Here is a 22,458-nt window from a genome sequence, read left to right on the forward strand (position 1 = left end):
GCGTCCTTCCGCACGGATGGGCAGTTGTGTAAGCCACAGTCGCTGCCCAGAAAACCTGGAAAAACGAAGTAGCCTGCCCATTTAAGGGTTTTTCTTTCGATAGTGTGAGCATCCGCCTTCAGATGTTGCAGCGGTCCAGCCAGGGATTGTGGCTGGCTGCTGTAATCCCAAGGTTTGCGAGGCTGAGGCAGGAGAAGCGCTGCGAGTTTACTACCATCCAGGGCTACAGAGCAACATCTTGTTTGGAAGTAGGAAAAAAAAAAAAAAAAAAAAAAAAAAAAGACCGGGTTTAAACTCGTGCTTGCCTCCAGCTCTTTTGTGACTTTCCACCCTCCACTCCACCGGGAGTTTACGTTTACTTGTTCCATGGTATTTATGCTATTTAGGAAATTGTGAGGGAAAAAAAGGTTCCCAGCCACATCCTCCTTTTTCCTGCTTCTGTTGAACCCCGGGTCTTTATTTTTCCTGAAAAGCTGCACTACTTACCCACTCTAGAAGCCAAAATCAATTTATGTTGCATCTTTTTATTATCCTTCGACATCCATTCCAGCACTAAACCAAGGCAATTCGGTCTCCCCTATCGCCACTCTCAGAAGTCCCAGGAGGGGACCTGGCCTGGAATGTTACATCTCTGGTGTATTCATAGTGGTTTTAAAAAGGTGGTTGTTGAACCAATGCTCAATTTATTATCTGCATTTTCACAGATAAGTTACTTCAATGAGACTCAACTTCCTTATTGATGTATCCATTTACTCAAAAAGTATGGACTGGGAGTCGACCCAGTACCAGGAACTTAACTTGAGGATTCAGAACTGAAGGAAAATTTCAAACTAACCTATTTTTACGGGCTTTCATTCTCGTGCAGAGAGAGAATCTTTAAAAAGGATTTTGAAGGCGGAACGTTAAATGGAGCTGAAGCACCGGAGAAAAACAAGGACCAGGGCATGCAGAAGCTGTATTTCCCCAAGACCAGCAGAGGAAACAAAGCAGGTGAGTTTCCTCTGTTGGGAGGCTCGCTCTAGCAATTAAAGGTGCTACCTTCAAGGGAAGTGCTTAGTAGAGAGGCTGTTATTATTATTTTCCTTTCTGGTTAAAACCATGCGTTTCACTTCCCTCCAGGGATTCCCACCTTTCAATTTTTTCCCCCTCTAGAATGTTCTTTGAGAAAGCACTATTCTTCACTGTTTCCGCCTTTTCCTTGTGGAAAGCCAGCTTGACTAAATCTGCCTTCATGACTGGTCCTGCCTACCAAACAGGCGTGGTCTTGTCCTTCACACCCTGTGACCCCTGTCTCTTTGACCTGCATTGCTGAATACTCATACTAAGAAGCCATGGCATGCTTTCCCAAGCTCCCTTCTGCCTTTGTGTGGGCTCCTCTCTTTGTCTGGAACATTTGCTTGTCTTTTCTACTTAGCAGAGTTTGTGGTGCCTTCAAGTCTAGCTGATGAGTGACATTTTTGAAAACTTTCACAGATTTCATGGCTGACATAACGAACCTTATCTTCTGATTCAGCTGTATTCTAAAGGAGCTTGGATATAAAAGTTATAGAAGTCACTTATTTGGGGTGTATAATCTGATTGGTTTATTGTATATTTACAGAATTGCACAACTGTCACCATAACTTAATTTTAGAATATATATATAAAATCTTTGAAAGTAACCTTGTGCAGATTACCAATGTTTTGGTGTTGATGATAAATGCCCCCTAAAGCTGTGTGCTAAAAGTTTCGCCCAGGGCTGCTGGGGCTATTAGGAGGCAATAGAAACCCTGAGAGGGGAGGCCTGGTTGGAAGAAGTATGTCATGGGGAGATTCCTATTTTTGTGGCTTTTGTTTTGTATTTTAGACTGGGTCTCACTCTTTAACACAAGTTGGCTTCAAACTCTATAGCCTTGGCTGACCTCAAAGCCACTGCAGCCTTCCTGCCTTATCCTCCTGAATGCTGATTATAGGCATGAACCACCAAACCCGGTTGGTGGAGAGCATGGGGCTGCCCTTCCCAAGTCCCTGCTTCCTTTCCCTCCAGGGAATCTTAAAGAGTCTTATTAATAAAATCAAACCTGTGGCTGGGGTGAATTCTGGAAGACCAGAGAGACAAAACAAACCACAGCCCACCTCACCTGGCCAACTTCTCAGCTGGTCTTTTTTCCTCAGACTGGAAGCTTCTGTGTACTCATCCCAATGGCTCTCAGCTGAACTGCTGCTCAAAAGCCTGAAGCTTAACCAGCCAAATGCTTTAATTTCTGGTCCTCACGCCTTATATACCTTTTTGCTTTCTACCACCACTCCCTAGGATTAAAGGCTCGCTTTCTGGCATTAAAGGCATGTGTCACCATGCCTGGCCATTTCCAATGTGGCCTTGAACTCACAGAGATCCAGAGGGATTTCTATCTCTGGAATGCTGGGACTAAAGGGGTGAGTGCCACCATTTTCTAGCCTCTGTATCTAGTGGCTGTCTGTTCTCTGACCCCAGATAAATTTATTAGGGTGCACAGTATTTTGGGGATCACAATACCACCACATTTCCCCTTTTTTGTCTAGAATTAAAAAAAGCTTATAACTAATACAAGAAAAATTATGTCCAATAAGTATATACAATATACACAGTCAAGATTACATTAATGATGTCTAGTCCATTAACATTTGACAGATTCAGATAAATTCTATTATATATATTACAATGTCCAGTCCAATAGCATTTGATAAACTCAGACAAAAAATTTTTATTACTTATCTTATTTAAAACAAGTAGCTCCTTTTTAAAAGTAGATGTTATAATCTCTCTTTTTATTTTATCATGACCATATTCTCTCTTTTTTTTATAATGGATTCAGTAGTCTACCTTTTGTTATTTTTATATCTTTTCCCTTTTTTTAGTGTAGATTCAGTGATCTACCTATTTATCCTATTATATTTTTTTATTTTTCTCAGAGTAGATTTGATGATCGATCTCATGTCTATATTTTCTTTTTTTCCCCCGAGGGGTGAAGATATCTTTAGGGAATCTTGAAAAGAAAAAAATTAGGCTAATTGTCAAGTCCTGTATCATTTGTCACAAGTCCTTGTTCGAGTAGTCTTTTAGGTGGGATCATCTCAGCTAGTCATCTCGAAATTGTCCTGAGCAGTCTTTCTATGATGTTAATCAGCTTAATGGCTTTACCATAGTCCATGTGGAATCATCACTGTGGGATCCTGTCATCCTTTTGAAGATTTCAAAGTCACTGTTAGGTGTGGTCATGGTTCCCTGAAGACTTTTTTTTTTCTCTGACCCCAGATAAATTTATTAGAGTGCACAATATTTTGGGGAACACAATACCACCACATCCAGGTCTCAGTCTGTCCCTCTCCCTCTTTTTCCTCCTCTTCCTGTCCTCTCTCTTCTGAGATAAGAGGCTTTGCTCCACCCCACCCCCTGTGTCCCACATCAGCACGAGGCAGACGTGATGAGGCCAAGCAATCACAGACCGGAACTCCCGAAACTGGAATGGAGGCGAAGTTGTCTATGCCAGCTGTTTGCTACAATGACAGGAAGCTGGTTAGCATACTCGTTTTTATGAAGTGGCGTGCTGTATTCTAATCGAAAATCTGCCTTCCCGCTAGACCAGTGATCCAAAGGAACATGGCATCTTTTCATTGCGTCTCCTAAGGTTTGGCACTGTCTTGTCAAGTGGCTTTGCTTTTAGACGGGATCTCACTTACGCTGCTCTGGATGCCTTTGAACTCACAGACATCTGCCTACTTCTGCCTCCTCTCAAGGAGTCCTGGCAGGAAGTCCAAGCCCGCCACACATTGCCAGTTCTTGGCCACTGTTCTGGAACCTTGATGCAAGCCCTCATGACCCTGTAATTCTTGAGTTTTGCACAATTGCAAAAGCAGCACCCCGTGACTGTGCTGCCAGGCTCCTTTGCCAGCTTAAGCTGTGCTCCGGCTCTGGCACCTTCTACTGTAGTACTACTGGCCTCTTTCCACCGTGGTGACCGAACACTGGAAACGTTCCTCTGGGTGCTTGTTTTCAAGCAGGGGCCCCTCCAGCTGTTGTCTCCAGTCTCTTTCCTTTCACACTGATGGGCAGTTTTACAGGTTGGAGCTTCCAGGGTGGTCCTGCTCCAGGGCACCTGTCTTAGTTGATTTTTTTGTTACTGTGATAAAATACTCTGACTAAAGCACCTTAAAGAAGGAAGGAAGGGCTATGGCTTGCAGTTTGAGTTTGCAGAAGCTGGCTACAAACATCCACAGTCACTGGGCGGTGGTAACATACACCTTTGATCCCAGCACTGGGGAGGCAGAGGCAGGTGAATCTCTGTGAGTTCAAGGCCTGCCTGGTCCACATAGTGAGTTCCAAGACAGCCAGAGCTACACAGAGAAACCCTGTCTCAAAAAACCAGAACCAAACCAACCAACCAAACAAACAAACAAACAAACATAAAACAAATATCCAAGAAACAGAGAAAGATTAATGCCTGTGCTCAGCTCACTTTCTTCTTTTCACACAGTTCAGGGAATGTGTGCCACCCCGAGCAGGTGTGTCTTCCCACAGCCTGATGAAGATAACGCCTACAAAGGCATGCTCAGAAGCGCAATCTCCCCGGTGAGTCCAGATCTTATCAAGTAGACAGTTGAGATCAGCCCCCAGCACCATGCCAGCCATTAGAGCTCCTTTCCTGGCACCTACCTCGTGTGCAACTGTAAACGTGTTGCAGCCCCTGGTGGTGGGTTAAATGAGAATGACTTTTTGGGCTCCTCATATGCTGGTCCCTGTTTGGTGGAACTGTTTGGGAAGGGTTAGAGGTGTGGCCTCACTGGAGGAGGTGTGTTACAGGGGAGGGGCTCTAGGGTTTCAAAGGACATGCGCTGCCTGCCGTCCCCAGTGACTCATTCTCTCTCTCCTACTCTCTGATCAAGCAGTGAGACCTCAGCTGTCCCTGCTGCCATGCCATCATGGACTCTCACCCTCTGAAAACAGGAGCCCAGATTAAACACATTCTTTTTTAAGTTGCCTTGGTCATTGTGTTTTATCATGGCAATAGAAAAGTAACTAAGATACTCCTTTTCTTGCCAAATTGTACTCCCCTTCCCCCTGGCGCCCCTCCCCCCGTACCCCTCCCCCACCCTCTCACCTTCTGGCTCTGCTCGCTGCTTTTTCTTATAGAAAACGTAAGTAAAAGCAGTGATTTAGCTGGAGATACGGCTCAGCAGTTAAGAACTGGACTGCTCTTTTAGGAGACCGGAGTCTGGCTACCATCCCCACAGCATGTGGCTTCTAACCTTTTGCCTTGGCAGGTGCTTGTACTCAAATGCATGTACCCTCACACACACACACACACACACACACACACACACACACACACACACACACAATTAAAAAGGCATCTTTTTAAGTAGTAGTGAACCATAGCCATATCATAGCCTGAGTCCTATGCTGTCTTGGAATTTCTTCTGCCAAACAAATTCGTTCGTTACCTTTTTAATAATTTTTTTCATTTTTTAACCATAATTACATAATTTCCTGTATTCTCTTTCCTCCCTCTAAGCCCTCTCCTCTGTCTCGGAAAGTCCTGGCCTCTCTTCTTTCGTTGTTACCTGTCTACATATACGTATTCCTAAGTACATAAATATAACCTGCTCAGTCTGTATAATGTTAGCTGGATGTATACGATCTCAGGGCTGACCACTTGAATTCAGTCTCATTTGAGTTCTCAGGACACAGGCGGGCTGCAGTCGTATTCCTTGCCCGAATGTCACGAATAGCCTCTAGTCCAGTTTCCAATACAGTCCCTGTTACTCTCTGAAGCCTCATGAGCCAGAATCGTAGTGTCTAAACTTTCTGTTGGCATTCTGACCTACTCTCCCACACTCCCATCAGCACAACCCATTCAGCTCTGCTTATAACACTACACAGCAGTGGTTCTCACCCTTCCCGACGCTGCGACCCTGTAATACCATTCCTTGTGTGTGGTGACCCCCAACCATACAATCATTCTCATTGTTACTTTATAACTGTAGTTTTGCTGCTGTTATGAATCTTTGTGTAAATGTCTGATGTGCAGGATATCTGGTATGTGACCCCTGTGAAAGGGTCATTTGACCTCCCAGTGGGGTCGAGACCCACAGGTTGAGACCCACAGGTCCGTACCGTCATTTTCTCTCTCAAACCAGTCCCAAAGGCCTACAAACATACGGTCAACAGTCCCGACCACAGCCCTACTTCTGGGCGGGTTTTCTGTAGCTTTTTACTTTTGTCCTCGCTGTGATAGAATACTTGACTAAAGCTATTGGAGGAAAGGGGTTATTTAGGCACCCGAGTGGAGAGGACAGAGTCCGTCACGACAAGGAAGGTGTGTGGCTGTGGGAACTTGAGGTGGCCGGTCCTGGCACGTCCACAGGCAATAAGCAGAGAGAGGCGAATGCTGGTATGCTGCTGGCTCCGCTCTTGTCCCTTTTATTTCATCGGGGATCCCAGCCTCATGATTGGTGCCGCCCACATTCAAGGTAGGTCTTCCCTCAGCTAAACTCTGAAAACTCCCTGAGATAGCCTTGGAGATGTGTCTCCTTGGTGATCCCTAGTCTCTGCAAGTTGACAGTGATGGTTAAGTCATTGCTAACAGGCTGGGTGCTCTCCAAGGGTCAGTGCAAAGTGAAAGGGTAGCCATTCTACTGACACTGGTTTTAAAGCTGGTGCTTGTTCTTTCAAACTGTTAACCATCTTTCTACCACCTGCTGTGCGAGGCAGGAGCCATCGTGGACAGACTTCTACATCAGTGTTCTTTATTTTCAGCTAAAACGTTACAGTGCAAGCCGACTATGCCCAGAAGCATTCCTGCCTAAAATGTTAACAGCCTTACAAATATGCTCCATGACCTGGAGCAAAGCATGTCAAAATATGCATCAGTCTTCAAGTATGACCTTAAGCTGAGCATTCTCAGAAATGTACATTTTTTTCCAAGACAGGGTTTCTCTGTGTAGCCCTGACTGTCCTGGAACTCTCTCTGTAGACAAGGCTAACCTCTAGCATCCGCCTCTACCTTCTCAGTGCTGGGATTAAAGGCATGGGCCACCACTGCTGGGCTTGGAAATGTACTTCTTAACTGAGCATGCTCAAGGATGTGGCAATGCTTAACAATGCTTTCCTATAGGTGTGTGTATATATATTGGAGTATCCCATATAGCTTCCTTTCATCTTGCTCATACACACACGTATATGTGTGTGTGTGTGTGTGTGTGTGTGTGTGTGTGTGTGTGTGTGTGTGTATGCTGTACTGGCTGGTTTTGTGTGTCAACTTGACACAAGTTAGAGTCATCAGAGAGGAAGGAGCCTCAGTTGAGGAAATGCCTCCATGAAATTCAGCTGTAAGGCATTTTCTCAATTAGTGATCAATAGGGGAGGGCCCAGCCCATGGTAGGTGGTGCTATCTCTAGCTGGTGGTCCTGGGTTCCATAAGAAAGCAGACTGAGCAAGCCATGGGAACAAGCCAGTAAGAAGCTCCCCTCCATGGCCTCTGCATCAGCTCCTGCCTCCAGGATCCTGCCCTGCTTGAGTTCCTGTCCTGACTCCCTTCAGTAATGAAGTGCAATATGGAACTGTAAGCCAAATAAACCCTTTCCTTTTTGATCACAGTGCTTGGTCACAGCACTAGAAACTCTAACAAAGACATAAGTTGGTACCAGGGACTGGGGTATTACTGTGATAGACCTGGCCATGGTTTTGTTTGGAGGAATTAGGACTTTGGTACTTTGAGTTAGGAAAGCAGTGGGATGCTTTAAGTGCTACTTAATGGGTCATACTATTAGGAACATGGAAGACAGTGGTGCTAAGAGTTATTTGAACTGCCAGAGGCTAGCTCAAGAGGTTTCAGAGGAGAAGAATTTTAGTCTGTTGCCTAGAGATTGTTCTTGGGATATTTTGGTGAAGAACGTGGCTGCGTTTTGCCCTTATCTGCAAAGTCTACCAGAGGCTAAATTAGAGAGTTTTGGATTAATTCTCTTGGCAGAGGAAATCTCCAAATAGCCTAGTATAGACTCTGCTGTGTGGTTATTGGTGGGAACTCTAACGAAGATTTATATTGAAAAGGAGCAAGCTGAGCGGGCTCAATTACAAAATGTAAAATTTGAGGAGAAAAGGAACATCAGAAAGTGGAATGGAGCTAAGACCTAAGTCCTGTGTTCAAGGAGATAAACAGATTAAGAAATGGAATAAAAACTGGACAGTGACGGCTCATGCCTTTAATCCCAGCACTTGGAAGGCAGAAGCTGGCAGATCTCTGAGTTTGAGGTCTACAGAATGAGTTCCAGGACAGCCAAGCTTAGGCAGCGAAAGTAACCATCAACACCAGAAATCTGGTGAAGATGTAACTGAGCAATGTGGCCATGTTCCAGCCCCAGCAAACAGCAGAACTTGGCAGCTTTGGCCACGTGGTCCTGGCTTTAGAGTTAAGGGTAGAAGAAAGAGGTTATGGAATTTGCCTCTGCACCTAAGTAAAGCCGAATGAAGAACTAGAGAGTCCATTTCATGAAGCTGTGAAGTTGAAGCCTGGATTGGCTAGGAGACCCCAAGATTTTGGAGATGCCAGAGCCATGGGACACCTGGAGAGGAAAGCTGCTGAACAAGGCGTGGAACCAGCCCAAGAGAACGACGTGTGTTGTGTTCATCAAAACTGAAAGGAGTTGGAGATCTGAAGAACATTTTGATATCAGACATGGGGATGCAGAGTTTGGAGTCTGCCCAGCTGGTTTTTGGTCTTGCTTTGGTCCAATGTTTCCTCGCTATGCTCCCTTCCTTATGTTTTGGAATGGTAATGGATATTCTGTGCCATTATATATTAGAAATATGTGATCTGTTTTTTCATTTTTATTTTATAGGGGATTTCGGTTAAGAGATTGCATGAATGTCAGAAGAGACTTTGAACTTTAGTCATTTAAATAAGTTTGAGATTGTTGGAGACTATGGGGACTTCTGAAGTTGGACTAAATGCATTTTTGCATTATGACATGACTCCTAACCTTTGTGGGCCTGGGAGAGGAATACCTTGGTTTGAAAGAAAATGGCCCCCAAAGGGTGTGGCCTTGTTGGAGTGGGTGTGATCTTGTTGTCAGAAGTGTGTCACTGTGGAGGTGGGCCTTGAAGTCTCATACATGCTGAAGCCATGCCCAGTGAGACAGTTCACTTCTGGTTGCTTGCTGATCAAGATGGAGAACTCTCAGCTCCAGCACCATGTCTGCCTGTATGCCACCATGTCCCACCATGATAAGGGACTAAACTTCTGCAACTGTAGTCACCCCGTTAAATGTTACCCTTATAAGAGTTGCTATGGTCATGGTGTCTCTCCACAGCAAAAGAAACCCTTACTAAGACATGCGCGTGTGCACGCACGCACGCACGCATGCACACGCTTCCTGAATAAAGTCCCTGCCTTCCTCCTGTGCTCTCCTTACCTGTCGTAGGCAATCCTTCCTCTGCCCTTTATCTACTGGGCTGTGCTTGCTTTGACTTTGCGTTCGTTAAGTTAGGAACTCAGTTGTACCAACTTGAAATGTACTTATGTTTACCCTTGTATTTCCGAGAAAATACCCCATGCTGCTTTTACTTCAGTTGCTTCAACATACCACATCTGATTAGTCAAAAGACTTTAAATGGAGGCGTGCGCCGCCACCACCGCCTGGCTTCTGCTATGGCTTGCTATTAGCTCTGACCCCCAGGCAACTTTATTTATTAACATACAAATAAAATCACATTTCAGCACACACACACACAAAAACAACACTTTAAATGGTTTTGGGGTTCGGCAAGATGGAATGTCAGTTTGGGTCATCTGTTTGTCACCAGTCAGCATCCCTGATTTAGACGCCTAGCTTGGTGGTGGTATCATTTATGGCAGCTGTAGTGGGCAGCAGGGTCAGCAGGGAAAGCTTTCTGACCGTGATTCGGGAAAGGCAGGAAGGACTTCAGACGGAGGTGAGGCCGAAGGAGTTGCAGCCAGCCCGGGGAGAGCATCTGGAGAAGTCCCACCCTGCAAGAGATGGTCAGTCACTGGGCTCCTGCTGTCCCCAGTTAAAGACTGAAGGTTCCACGCAGCCCTGCGGCCAGCCATCTGCCGCAGACTTGCTTCTGTCAGGAGACCTCTTTGCCATTTCTGCCTCTGTCCCTTCTGTACATGTCAGAAGGCTCAGACGTTGCATTATCCCGTATGGCTTCCTTTCCCCCTGCCCATACCATTTATGAAATTTGCCCAAATCATCGATTTGAATGCTAGCCTGTTCCTGGTAGCAACCTAACTGATACCAAGATCATGGTTTCTCAGGAACAGTAGACACACACGGCTGGCTAGAGTGGGAAGTGATGGAGGCACGAGTCTAAGAAGTCAGTGAGGGCTTCTCTTCTGGAAGACGAAGCAGAGGAGTGAGCCAGAAGCTCATGAGGACCGAAGGCAGGTTTTGCTTTTCTTTTTGTTTATTCTGTAGTATGACATCATGGATCCCGGTGGAATGGCCTACGAGGAAGTCATTCTTCTACCCAAGTGACTGCAGGAGAAAAGCCCTTGAGTGGGTCAAAGGTGATGACATCCAGTCACTCACCTGTGATGACAAGGATGCGCCTGCACCATACCTTAGAGGGATACGGCAATGCCCAGATGCAGTTTTCTTTCCTTGATGGTTTCTGTTTTCTCAGGAAAAGTACTAGGCCCAGAGTCAATGTCATGGTATTTGGGAAGAGAACTGGAAAACTCATGGGAGGGTGAGTGGATTAGAGGAACATAACCAGACAGCTGGGCCTTCTTGAGAGTTTTGGATATGCAATGAAAGTGAACTCATAAGCAGATACACATAGTTTTTCTGTAGCCACACTTTCCTGCCTGCATACAGGTGTAGAGGAGGTAGGAATGTTTTTGTCAGGCCGGTGTGACAGGAGCAAGGATATTAAATATGTATGCAGATGAGGACGGGGACGATGAAGCAAGGGCCGCAGAGGAGTGGCCATAGTTTTTAACACCACGTCCCATTTCCACGACCTCACAGTGTTCACTGTGGTGAAAGACAAACATTTGCATCACTGGGGCTCTCGGCTCTTGGCCTCCAGCTGGGTAGAACCGGAAGTCAAAGGGAGTGGGGTATGTACTTCCCTTCCATATGTCCTCCGCTTACTGTGCTTCCGGGATGATTCTCTTGTCAACCCCCCCTCACTCAGCAATCCCTGGAGTCCAGTGACCTCCTCCTCTCCTGTTCAGGCTGTTGGTGGCAACGGCGCACCACGTGCCTTGTTTCTCAACACTCCATCATCTCTTCTGGGTCCCTTGGTCTATGTGAACAAGCCCTTCACGAAACTCCACTCAAGTCGTTGGGTGTGGGTCATCTTTTCCATGCCATTTCTTTGACAAGAGACGGCGGCCTAGAGAATTGGTGTTGGGCCTTTTAGATAGGCGGCGCCTGTGAGGCTGAGGAGCCGTTGTGGGTTCTTTGGGAGGGCATGGCCAGAGCTGGGGATGCTGGACATGTTTGCAGACGCTGCCCCCTGAGCATGAGATTGACTGGGCAGGATTACAGGAGGAGGTGGGGGTGGTGGTGGTTGAGGTGGGTCGAGGAGGAGAGAGCAGTGGAGGTGAGGAGACTAACCGCCTGGCACACATTTTAGGTGGCCACTAAGCCACAGAGAATGTCGGAAAGAGCGGGATGGAAAGGGAGGCAGCTCGTGAGCCAGACACTAACGTCTGCCGTGCACCAGGAAGAGGAGGCTGGCAGATGACTGCCTCGGGGCTGAGTGGGTGGTGGAATTTGAGGGTGTGGGTTTTCAGAAGAACTGGGGTTTTTCAGCTGGAGAAGAACTGTCTGTCAGCAGCAATGGGGGCCATGAAGGACACTTGCTCTGCCCCTGGGCTCTGTGGTATGTGGGGCGTGGGAGGGGGGAAAACAACCGCTTCTTGAGAATGCTCTAGGGAAAACAGGTTTCGGTTTCCAGTTAGGGCCGTAGCCTGACTTCTAAGAAAGACAATGAAGAAAATGTCCAGAAAGGGCTTCTGAAGGACTTTGCTGGTGGCACACCCTGGGGGACGCCGCGGGAAGGTTTGGAGACAGAGAAGGGACTTTGAGCTGAAGTCAGAGGGATGAACAGAACCATGTAGGAGAGAATGTGGTGATACCGGGTGACACAAGAGGTTTGACCTCGGACATGAGGAAGGTGTATCAACCCCAAATGCACGTGTGAGAGACTGACTCTCCACTGCATAGCACTTACATGGGAGAGCAGGGGACTGAAATCCGGGATACACTGCTCTGGTGGAGCAGGCACACTTGAGGCGACAAAAGACAGAAAGAGGTCTACCCAAGCTACCTTCAGGCAACATTGCTTCCAAGGGGGGCTGCAGGAGGTGGCGTTAGCAGAGACAGTCACGGTTAGTCAGTATCCTTGTGCTAGCCACCTTGGATACTGCAGCTCTGAGGAGGAGTTCTTTGCGTAGGTTCCACCATAGGCACATGTGTATGAGAGAGGCCTCCTTTTCATGGTCGCTCAGCGCCATCTTGTTAGGGTTCAACATGGTTGACTTTACTTGATACTGAGAACTTCTACAGGTAGGAAGGGTTTTGAGCGTGGTGGAATTAGCTGTGGCCTTACTGGGAACTGAATGACTTCTAATTTTAGCTTCTTTTTTAAAGAGCATCTTCATAAGAAGTGTATAAGGAAAGGTGGCTGTATTAGTTACCTTTCAGTCGCTGTAACAAAATACCTGACACAGAGAAGTTAGGTCTACCTGGCTATATGCGATGCTGCTTTAGTTTCTGTCCTTGTCACTGTGATGAATGCCCAAAAGAAGCAGCTTAGGGGAGGCTTGCTTTTAACCTATAGTTAGAGAGGATACAGTCCATCATGATGGAGAAGGCTACAGTCCATCATGATGGAGAAGGCTACCGTCCATTATGATGGAGAAGGCATGAAGGGATTCATGGTGGCTCCCATTTATGGCGGTGGGGAATGTAACGTGTGGCTTGTTCATATCTCAGTGGACCAAAGAGCAGCAGAGAGCTGGTGGGAAGCAAGCTTGAACTATGACCCTCCGATTTGCCCACCAGTGAACCACTTCCTCCAGCTAGATCCTATCTCCTTAGTTCCACAGCCTTCTAAAGCAGGCCTGGGACCAGTGTCGGGAATTAAGCCTTCAAATACCTGAGCTTGTGGGGCAACATCACACACTCAAGCTGGAAGAGACAGACGGAAGAGCAGACAAGTACTTCTGAGATGATGTGATAGTAAGTGCGGAAAAAGCGCCCATAAAAATAACCGAGAACAGGAGGTCAGAGAGATGCTCGGTAAACGCCTGTCCGCTCTTCCAGACGAGTGAGTTTAGTTCCCAGCCCCATGGCCAGGGCTTACAGTCACCTGTAACTCCAGCTCCAGGTAGTCCTGGTCCTCCTTCTGGCCTCTCTGGGCTCTCTCTCTCTCTCTCTCTCTCTCTCTCTCTCTCTCTCTCTCTCTCTCTCTCTCATGGCAAATACACACAACACACATACACAGTAAAGTGTTTTAAAAATGGGGGAAACAGGTTCAGAAAGACACTTGCCCAAGATAATAGGGCTAGAAACATGCTTTTCTATCAAACTTTTACCCCCCCCCCCGCCCCCCAAGACAGAATTTCTCTGTGTAGCCTTGGCTGTTCTGGAACTTGCTCTGTAGACCAGGCTGGCCTCGAACTCACAGAGATCTGCCTGCCTCCACCTCTTGAGTGCTGGGATTAAAGGTGGGTGCCACCACTGCCTCTGCCTGGCTTCGAACTAATTCTTAGTCCATGCAAATAAATAGTCCTCTGGGTTTCATTTGCTACAGTTATTCTTAATCTTATTTCATTCCTAACCCATTCAGGAAATTGCTTTTTGCCCTCACAAGATTGTTTTTTTTTTTTTTTTAGAAAGCAGGTTATGTATCTGCTCACATGTTATCATTATAACTAGTAACCGTGTAAAATTAAACTCATAGAAATCGTTTCTCTGAGGAAGCAAACCACTCCATTGCCTTTGAAATGACATAATTTCCTGGAGTAAGTATTCTGCAGTTTACGCATGTCAGACTGCCAGGGGTGACACACACTTAGAGGGGGACCCAACAATTGAACAAGCCCATTGGCTGGTTACGATCATGAGAGTCATGTGCCCCCCCCCCAACTCCTCTGGGTCGTCTGAGACCCTGGGGCCTAAGGAACCTTATGAACTCAAAATGGAGTTGGTTTTTTTTTTAACCTTACTAGTATGAAGCACCTCAGAGCCCGAGTTAATGTTTCTCTGATGAAAGAGAGATCATCTTCAGAAAGCGATGGGTAACAGAGAAAGGAAAACAGGAAGTGTAGGCAGTGTTTTTAAGAAGTTTGTCTTTGGGCAGGTAAGATGGCTCAGTGTGTAAAGGAGCTTGCCACACAAACCTGGAGGCGCAAGTTCACTTCCCAGAACCCACCTAAAGGAGATCGCCGACTCCACAGGCCCTCTTCTGATCTGCCCATCTGCACTGTGGCAGTCAGCGTACAGCCCCTAGCCCGAGGTTAGCTGGCAGTTTTTAAGTGGTTAAGCTTACGCTGCATCTTAGTGTTGCCTAAAGTTGGGTTCCTGGTTTGTTTCCGCAGGAACTTCAGGGGTGGCTGGAGCCGTCTCAGCTGAATGGCCTCCCAAGAACTATTCTGGTAGAGTAAAAAAAAGAGAGATAGGAAGAAGGGGGAAGGAAGGAGGCTGCAGGGCTGGAGTGGTCCAGTACCGAGATCAGAGGATGTTTTGGAGATGGCGGAATCTGTCAGCCATACTCCAGACAGGAAGACCTCAAGATCAGGACCAGTGTTCATTTAACAGGGGTGAAGGAGGCCACTGGAGGTCCAGGACACAGAAGCAGCAGCTTGTTGGAAGCAAGTTTTGGTGCACTGGAGGGGGGGGGGGGAGGAGACAGTTTTCTCCTTTTAATGGCCTAGGTTATATTCCTTGTGATCCCTTTAGTTGTAAATGACTACAGAGGGCATATATTGGACCAAAGCTGCAGGAGCCAGGATGTATTGTGGATCTTAAATTGGAACTCTACATTTGACCTCACGGGCTCTCTTCTGTGTCTCTCTCCTACGTGGCTTCATTTTTCTCTGTTGTAAATAGGTTTTGTTGTTGTTGTTGTTTTTTGTTTGTTTTTTTGAGACAGGGTTTCTCTGTAGCTTTGGAGCCTGTCCTGGAACTCACTCTATAGACCAGGCTGGCCTCGAACTCACAGAGATCCGCCTGCCTCTGCCTCCCTGGTGCTGGTTGATTAAAGGCATGCGCCACCACGCCCGGCGTAAATAGATTTTATTTACATAACAGAAAATGTGATCACTTTCGAGCGCTATCAGACATTTGAAGATGAGACCTGCACTTGGTTGCCCTGGGCTGGGATTGATTGGAACACCATCTAGTTGATGTACGCTGTCACTTTTGGCCCTGGCTTCACAGAAGCTAGTCTTCTAGCACATTTTTTCCCCTTTGGATTAAGTCCTTTAATATAATTATTATCCTTTTCTTCTTCCCATTTACTACTTGACTTATTCAGTGTGTCTTTAATACATTTCAGATTCAGAGGCTATAACTTAGATTAACTCGGCACAATGGCAGCTGAGCCCAGAATAAAGCAGTTGTTAGGGTTCTAGCATGAAAGGCTAGTATGAGCTTTACAAAGCTTCATCATCCAGACTCTTGGAGATCCGGAAGAATCTATTGTTTGAAAGTAACTGCCATTCAAGTGCCATCTACATAATTAAGCACCCCCTCCCCCCATCAGCCTCGATGACATGGATGCGCTCGCTCAGTTTGTTGCTCCTCTTTATTGCATTCGCCACCTCGGAGAGCTGCTGCTTTTCATTTTTAGTGGTGTTGACTCTTCCTGCCGGGCTGAGCCATTTCCACCTGTGTGCCGTCCAGGAATGATTCATCAGCCCGGCTGGGGCCTGCGGCTTCTGCTCTCTACGGGGACCCTTTATTTGGTTGTCTTCTAAAATCAGACACAAGCATGGGGAAACCCGGTATGCTTAAAACCGAAATCTTGGAGGTAGCTGGACGACGTCTCAGCAGGTGAGGGTGCTTGCTGCCATACCTCACAACTTGAGCTCAGTCTCTGGAACTCACATGGTAGAGAGGACTAACTCCTAAAAGTTGTCCTCCGAGAACATGATTTTTTTTTTTTTTTTTTTTTTTTGAGATTAAACTAACCAGTTGCCTTTGCTTTTCAAAAAGCTCCAATACTGGGGACCCTTACTAAAACAGACTACTACTTTAGTAGTCCACCTGTTAGTTGCATCTTTACTTTCTGTGGTTTCAACTATCTGATGTCAACCACAGTTTGAAACTACTACATGGAAAATTCCAGAAATAACTCATAAGTTTTAAATAGGATCCATTCCAGCTAACTTGATGTAACATCATGCTGTTCTACACTATCCCTGACAGGGTGTCAATTATCTTTTATGCAGTGTTTCCATGCAGTATACACTACCCATCTGTCTTAGCTATTTTGGTTATCAGATCATCAGAACTTGTGTTCAAGTAACCCCAACTTTATTTTCTAATGGCTGCATTTTGTGTGAATAATGAATGCTGGAAATTTAGATAAATTAAAGAAAGCCCCAGACTGCTTTTATCCCTGAAAAAGAAATTTATGCCAGCTTGGCTGGGTTACCTTAGCCACAAAAATATGGCTATAATGTGTGATAAGTACTTAGTTAGGATGGAAAAGGAATTAAATCACAGCACTTCAGATTACCCATGGTTACAGGTATACATGGAGGTCTTATAACATATCCCCCAATGATTAATTGGACTTCTGTAACTGGTTTCTCTTTATGTCCCCTGTCCCTGTTTCTCTTTATCATGGTAATGGTGGTAACAGTTTAGTAACATTATCTGGTCAATCAACCCGTTTGTTGAAAAGGACTAGTTACATATTATTGTGGTTTGGATATGAAGTATCCCTCAAAAGGCTTCCTGGGTTGTCCCCAGATGGTCCAGTGCTATGGGAAGTTCATTAGACTATGTGATCCACTTGGAGGAAGTATGAACTGGGCTGTGCCTCTGCAGGAAGGTATAGCTTGCTTCTGGTCTCGTGCCCTGCTTTCCTGTGTCCCGGCTGTCCTAAGATAAACCTCTCCTCTCTGCTTCTCACTTCCCTTCTGCCTCAGCACCGGTCCACAGACAGTGACGTCACTGAGCCACCATGGACTGAAACCTTTGAGACCGTGGACCAAGATAAATGTGTCCTCCTTTAAACTAGTTTTCTCGGGTATTTGTAGTTGCAAGGAAAACTGACAGGAAGTTGGTGCCGAGCAGTCGGATCACTGCCGTGACTATTGAGTGACTATGTGGGTCGGGAGATTTTAGAACTGGTTTGTGGAAGGAATTTGGAGAAGTCTGGAGAAGCTGGCTAGAAAAAAATCTAAAACTGTAGTAAGCAAGGGTGGTTGGGTAACTCTGGTGTGAGCTCAGAACACACCGCTAGCAGGACTTCAAATGGTGAGAGTGATCCTGAGTGTCGGATGGAAATGAACTCCACTGGGAACTGGAGTAGGCCATTCTGGCTGTACTGGCAAAGAACTCACCTGTCGTCCATAGCCAGAGACACTGCGAGGCAGGGTTTGAAAGTGAACCAAGGAAATTTAAAAGTATCACAGCATTCAGACCCAACCAAGGATATTACTGGCTGCCTTTAGCCCGATTTACAGAGAAAATTACCACAGGACTAAGCAGTTGAGCAGCTAAGGTCCCCTTTGGCTGAAACCTGACGCCAATGTGGAGCCTTTACCTCTTAAAGTTGTTCATCTCAGGCACGGTGTTGCCGTGATGAGAAGCTGACTGACCTTACTCAGTGACGTGCATTACATAGGTGGTTTCAGGTGCTTAGCACAGGCATCAGATGTTGTAGTTACATTGTTAACAGGACATTCACATATTCCTTTATGATACTTTAACCTCCGCAGTTAACTGCCACAAACTACAATACCCACCCTTTAGTAAAATCCTACTGACTTTCACAAAATTCACAGTCTTCATGATGGAAGTTAAAAGTTAATGTAATAGTTGTTAGACCTTGAACAAGGGATTTCACTGAGCCTGTGTTCTTGTTTGAAACAGTGATAATAGTCTATGGCCATCCCAGCCTGAACGAACCCCACCTCGTCTGAAACAGGGATAACTGGGTCACGTACTGGGGTCCGTCCTGGTCATGTGCTTTGCCCAATCAGTAAAACACAGAGGAAGCTGTGTTGGGCAAACAACAAGACACTCCAGGTGTCTCAGAACAGGATGAAGGGTTCTAGAGGAAAGGGACAGTGAGACGCGGGATAAAAACGTTGCTGTAACATGAACACGAGTAAGCGAAAGAAGTACGGAACAACTCAGATATGAGGAAAATGGCCAAGGGAGGTCGTATGTGGCAGGGTGGGTCTGCAAGACAGTGGGCCATCACAGAGAGACGTAGTTGGATTTGATTTGCTTTTAAGAAAGCCCTGGCTCTCCTGAATAGAACAGGAACATGGTGGTAGGTGACTGCTTCCTGGGAAGGCTGGCACATGCTGGAGGCAGCAGCAGCTTCTGAGGATGCTTCAGTTTCGGCCAGGGAGGCTACCTAGGGGGTCCCAATGAGCATGAAGTGCATCATCTCAGCAGAGTGCGGCCCTAAACTGCCTCCACAGTGAGAGGGAGTTGTGCCTCTGGAATTTATGAGTGATGGAATGAAGCAGATATCCTGTAATCATCAAAAGATGGTACATGGCTCAGTGCCTAGTAGAAGCAAGGCCTTGGCAGCGTGGCCGAGGACTATTGGAGCTCTTCCCTTGTCTGCATCAGCCCATGGGCTCTCGGACAGAGCTCACAGCACAAGGGGATAAATTAAAGCACACGCATCTCCTTGAAGCACAGTTCACACACATCATTAGTTTTAACCTTATTATCAATACAGAAGGTGTTTTGCCCATTCCAAGTGAGGAGACAGGCTAAGGAAAACCACTCGTGTAAGGTCTGAAAACTGTTGTATTAAGTTTTCAGTATGAGGAATGTAAATTTTATTTCATAAAATGTGGAGGACTAAATGTGAAGACTAAATCTGTCACATTGTGGCACTTAGCTCCAACTGAAATGGAAATAATAAAATACTGTGAATGATAACAAAATGCAAGAGACTAAGAATTGTTAGGTACCAACCCCCTGCACTAAACACAGCGAATCACTCTGACAACCGGTTGTTGAAGGAGGTGCTGCTGTTGTTCTGTACAGGGGAGGAGTTGCCTGGACAGATGAACTACCACGACCAGCAGAAACACAAAAAGGCCACATGCAGAAATACTGATTAGTAGTTTATTTTAGTTGGGAACTGAGCATTAGCCTAGGGAAGAAGACAGAGGAAATATAATTTTTTAAATTTATGTAAAGTTTTTTTTTGTTTTTTGTTTTTTGTTTTTTGCTGCCGGCACAATTTCATAGACTGGATGAGTGTCTTTGTTAGGGTTTCTATTGTTCTGACAAAAACACCATGACCAAAAAGCAAATTGGGGAGGAAAGGGTTCATTTGGCTTATACTTCCACATTGTAGTCCATCATTGAAGGAAGCCAGGACAGGAACTCTAGCAGGGCAAGGACCTGGAGTTAGGAGCTGATGCAGAGGCCATGGAGGGGTGCTGCTTACTGGCTTGCTCAGTCTGCTTATAGAACCCAGGACTACCTTCCTGGGGTGACCCTACCCACCATGGGCTGGGCCCTCCATCAATCACTAAGAAAGTGCCCTTACAGGACTGCCTGCAGGCTGATTTTTTTTTTTTAAAGATCTATTTATTTATTATGTATACAGTGTTCTGCCTACATATATGCTTGCAGGTCAGAAGAGGTCACCAGATCTCATTGTGGATGGTTGTAAGCCACCATGTGGTTGCTGGGAATTGAACTCAGGACCTCTGGAAGAGCAGCCAGTGTTCTTAACCACTGAGCCATCTCTCCAGCTCATGCAGGCTGATCTCATAGTGGCATTTTCTCAATTGAGGTTGCCTCCCTGCTGATGACTCACCTTAGCTTGTGCCAAGTTGGCACAAAATTAACAGTGTAGAGAGATACACAGAAAAGAGGTTTATTTGACTCATTGTTCTGGAGGTACAGATCCTCCTTGCTAGCAGAGTTTAAAGCCAGGACTGGACATTACATGGCAAGGTGCTGTGTGTGTCTCTCTTTCTCCTGGTCTCTCTCACTTGCTACAAATTCTTCGTGATTTAATCGTGGCGGTTCTACCCCAACGAGCCATCTTTCCAACCCTATACAGCCATTTCTTGGCTCTATTTGCCAATTTCAGACTCTCTGCTATCATAGGAGATAATAAAGAACTTTGAAACCCCACTTCATTAATCTTGTTATTTTATGGTAAAAATTGTAGTCTATTTATACTTGCCCATAAAAATGCAGAGGAATCATTTTATATTTATTTCCTTTCTTGCATAACTTGTTTCTTGGGATCAATAATTGCTTCATTTTATCTACCAGTCTGGCTTTCTATGAATTCACCACCAGTTTCAGATGCTTAGCATGGCTTCTGTATGACCATCACTGCTTTCCCTTGCATGTTCAAATAGGTAACCTATAGTCCACTTCCTGACCCCTTGGAGATCTCTCTTGGAAACCCCTTCCTCTTGCTTTAATCTGGATGACTCTGGGCATGCTGTGATGGTCTGAGGATGAAATTCCCCCACAGGTCCAGGTGCTAGAAGCTCATCAGCCTCTGGAGAGGTGCTGGAACCTTTATGAGCTGGGGTCTTGTGGAAGGAAGGTAAGCAGTTTCCTCTACCATGTGCTCCCTCCATAAAGTACCACCTCGCCACAGCCACAACGAAACAGACCAAATGACCATGGGCTGAAAACGGTAAAACCCAGGCTGTTTCTTCTTTTAATTTGACTACCTTAGGTGTTAGTTACAGTGATGGGAAACTAACACACAGGCTTGTAATTTTTACTTCTGCTTTTATACATACCTCTATGTACTTGCTGTTTTTGTTGTTGTTTTGTTTTGTGGTGTTTGGGACTGATCCCAGAGCCTCAGGCACGCTTGAATGCTTTGCCGCTGGACTATAGCTAAAGCCCTATTTACTGTTTTTTTTTAAAAAATGGATCTTGGAAAGGAGTAATGATAAGCATGTGGCCAATCTATTATAAATAACCAGTAGCAAAAAAAAAAAATAAAATAAAATAAAATTTCCAAGGAACAGTGCTTCATCTACATTGATCTTCCTTTTTTAGACACCTGGTACCCCTTGCTGTGGCACCACTGCCCAGTGACTGCCCCTGTTAGGTCTTTCTAAGTCTCCCAACAGTGTTTGCAGTGCAGCCATCCAAGGCTGGCTACACACACTTGCCCATTCCTTTAATTGCAGTCTCAGCCTGGACTTCCCACTCCATCTCTGATCCAGACCTCTTCCATGAGCTTCTCAATACCCGAGGCTGGTATGTTCCATTTCCCACAGGTCCTATGCTTCTCCGCTGTTGTGGGATGTGGATTTTCTCACTAGAGTCACAGAGCTGGTGTGGGCCAGCTTGTAATAGCTCACGCTAGCCACGCTTGTGCACCTCCTTCCTCAGCCACTGGAGTACTGGGATTATGGGAAGTAGTCCTTATACCTGCATGGGCCTTTTATTTTGATTAAAATGTTCTATCATTTATATCTTAAATATAAAACACATTAAAACAATTAAAATTTCAGAATGATAAATAAGTGTATACTATAAAGTTTCCAGAGCTCTCTCTTTTCTTGTAGCCACCTGTAAGTTCTACTGAGATGTAAGCAATGCTATTGTTTTCTTGATATTTTGGGTATTTTCCCCAAGACAGTATTCATATAGAAGCAAATGCATTTGTCATGCATGCATGCATGAGGCCCTGGGTCCCATCCCCAGCACAGCATAAAACTAGTGTGGCACCTGAGACATCTAATTCCAACGTTTGGGAGGTAAAGGCAGGAGGACCAGAAGTTCAAGGTCACCTTCAGCTACACAGTAAGTTCTAGGCTACCTGGGTTACACAAGACCCCATTGTAGCACGAATCTTAAAAGGTCTTATTAATAAAAACAAACCCGGGAGCCAGGTATTGGGGTGACTGCTGGAAGATCAGAGAAGCAGAACAAGCCAGAGCTTCCTCACCTTGCCAATCCCCCAGCTGGTCCTGTTTCCTCAGACTGGAAGCCTCTGAGTCCTCATCCAGAATGAATCTCAGCCGAACTGCTGCTCAGAAGCCTAAAAGCTTAACTAGCTCTAGTTCCTGGTCCTCACGCCTTATATACCTTTCTTCCTGCCTTTACTTCCTAGGATTAAAGGCGTGAGTCACCATGCCTGGCTGTTTTCAGTGTGACTTTGAACTCACAGAGATCTGAGTGGATCTCTGCCCTAGGAATGCTAGGATTAAAGGTGTGAGTGCCACCATTTTCTGGCCTCTATGTCTATCTAGTGGCTGTTCTGTT

The 22,458-nt window shown here is 45.8% G+C and overlaps 1 protein-coding gene across 1 annotated transcript in view; it reads left to right on the forward strand.

Moving 5' to 3' along the window:
* LOC119088120 overlaps nucleotides 1–21,163 on the forward strand; it is a 28,431-nt gene extending 7,268 nt beyond the window's left edge. Inside the window, exons 4-6 of the mRNA XM_037206487.1 lie at nucleotides 866–990; nucleotides 4,494–4,588; nucleotides 20,702–21,163. Of these exons, the coding sequence (XP_037062382.1) occupies nucleotides 866–990; nucleotides 4,494–4,588; nucleotides 20,702–20,812 (331 nt within the window). The 3' untranslated portion in view covers nucleotides 20,813–21,163. The remainder of the gene's footprint in view (nucleotides 1–865; nucleotides 991–4,493; nucleotides 4,589–20,701) is intronic.
* The last annotated feature ends 1,295 nt before the right edge of the window (nucleotides 21,164–22,458 follow it).

The sequence above is a fragment of the Peromyscus leucopus genome, chromosome 5 (genome assembly GCF_004664715.2).
Source record: "Peromyscus leucopus breed LL Stock chromosome 5, UCI_PerLeu_2.1, whole genome shotgun sequence".
NCBI classification, from domain to species: domain Eukaryota; kingdom Metazoa; phylum Chordata; class Mammalia; order Rodentia; family Cricetidae; genus Peromyscus; species Peromyscus leucopus.